General features: G+C 46.5%; 1 protein-coding gene across 1 annotated transcript; it reads right to left on the reverse strand.

Annotated features, from left to right (window-relative positions):
- Positions 1-997: 997 nt before the first annotated feature.
- Positions 998-1,657, reverse strand: LOC307049604 (olfactory receptor 10G2-like; the record flags this gene model as incomplete). The annotated part of the gene is made up of 1 exon (XM_079699152.1): positions 998-1,657. One exon carries the CDS (start codon positions 1,655-1,657, stop codon positions 998-1,000), a length of 660 nt encoding a protein of 219 aa, XP_079555278.1.
- Positions 1,658-2,057: the final 400 nt, after the last annotated feature.

Here is a 2,057-nt window from a genome sequence, read left to right on the forward strand (position 1 = left end):
GCCCTTGACAGTGAAAGTGTGGAGTCCTAACCACTGGACTGTCAGGGAAGTCCCTAAAGAAATTATTTTAAGTGAAAAGCACTTAGGACAAATATTGTATGATTCCACTTATATGATGTACCTAGAATAGGCACACTAATTATATGATACAATCCTGTATATTTCAAATCTTGGTTCTCCTCTACTATCCACATACTTTTTCATTGCTAGGTAAATATCTCTTTACTTCAGTGTTCTATATACTGTGGTCTGGGAATAATGGTTCCTGCCCATTAGCCTGTGGCAGGTCAGGTGAGGCCTGAATCACATGAGAAGTTCTGGTGCATGGAAGAAGGAGGCCCAGAAAGGCTGAGTGGTCAGGCTGAAAGAATCAACAGGCAGAGAAACAAATACAGTGATCTGCCCCAGGAGAGTGACAAAGGCTACAGAGGTCAGGCAAAGATCAGGCTTCCAAGGCATTGGAGAGCTGTTTTAGTGTGGTTCCAGGGCAAACATTTGGAGAACAAAGCACTGGCTGTGGGTGGAGGGAAGAGAAGTCTTTGGATGTCTGGGTCTTAAGTCATAGTAGCCAGGAGGATATTAAAAAGAGTAGTTGCCAACTTCACCAGCTTCCTGTTTCTTCGCTCAGACCTCAAGCCCTGCCTGCCCTTCCTTACTTCTTTCTTGCTGCCCTTTCTTCTCTTGAAAACTATAAATATTATTATTCCTAGAACCTTTGATTGCTAGATCTTCCAGTCTGAGAGCCTCCAGGCTACTTAGGGGGTTAGGGGTTGGGGGAGAGCAGAGGTGGTGGAGGCTGGCTTGTTGCTTGTGCAGGGTCCAAATTGATTGAGGGATTTCTGCTGTTGTGGTTGTTTCTTGCCCTTAAGAGCTGTCTAGCTTCTCTATAGAGGGAACAGGGATCCATTCTCTATATAACTTGTGGTAAAGATAGGTCCAGAGAGTGGAGACAAAGGCCTAGGAGTCCAGGCTCTCCCCCTTTGGTTATCTTCACACTTCAGGCTGTGTGAGGTCTTCTATCCCCAGGGAAACCCTGCTCTTGATGTTTGGATTCATTAAATGGAGCATAGAATGAGGTCTGAGGTCTCAATACTGCAGGAATGTCACAGATAAAGTAATCCACCTGGTTGGCCCCACAGTAGGGCAGGCGGAAGGTGAGGGTGGCCTGGATGGACCCATGAATGGAGCCGGCCACCCAAGCTCCAGCCACAAGGGTGGTGCATAGCCTCCCATTTATGATTACGGGGTAGCGCAGGGGCTGACATATTGCCAGGTACCTGTCGTAGGCCATCAAGGTGTAGAGGAAGCACTGAGTGCTGCCCAGGAAATGAAAGAAATACCGTTGAGCCACACAGCCACCAAATGGGATTCTCTTGCTGGCGGGAGTAAAATCCAATATTAGCCGGGGAACGATAACCGAGGAGAGCCACATGTCCAGGAATGAGAGCACGACCAGAAGCATGTACATGGGGCGAGCATGGAGCTTTGGGTCAGCCCACACGGTGAGCAAAATGATCAGGTTCCCCAGCTGAGTCAGGATGTAGATGGTGAAGAAGACCAGGAAGAGAAGTGTCCTCAGACTCGGGGGGTGAGATAAGCCCAGGAAAACGAAATCTGTCACTACAGTGTCCAGGGATGTGTTTTTGGTCTTCCCCATGTCTTTCTGTAGTCTGCTAAGACGAATGATGAAGTCAGACAAGGGGAATACAATACAGGGAGGTGGTGAGGAATGCTTTTGCCTGATGATTAATGCCTGAGAGTTATGAGATAAACTGAATACTATTAAATTTTTTTTTTCTAAGAGAAGAGGTGGTATTGTCATTAATCATTTTGGTTTACTTGATAAGAGAAATCACCCACAGGCTGGTTAGTGTCCTAGATGGTTGGAAACTCTTATCTCCTGAGAGATACTGAGAAGCAGAATTTGGCAGATCAGGGAACACAGGAATGTGTGAATGATAGGGAAGTACCATTAACTCCAATCAAAAAGGGTGTTTACCAAAGAGGGGCTAAGGTTGAGACAGAGCAGTGTGGAATGCATACCCCAGAATTACTAC

The sequence above is a fragment of the Hyperoodon ampullatus genome (assembly GCF_949752795.1).
Source record: "Hyperoodon ampullatus genome assembly, chromosome: 3".
NCBI classification, from domain to species: domain Eukaryota; kingdom Metazoa; phylum Chordata; class Mammalia; order Artiodactyla; family Ziphiidae; genus Hyperoodon; species Hyperoodon ampullatus.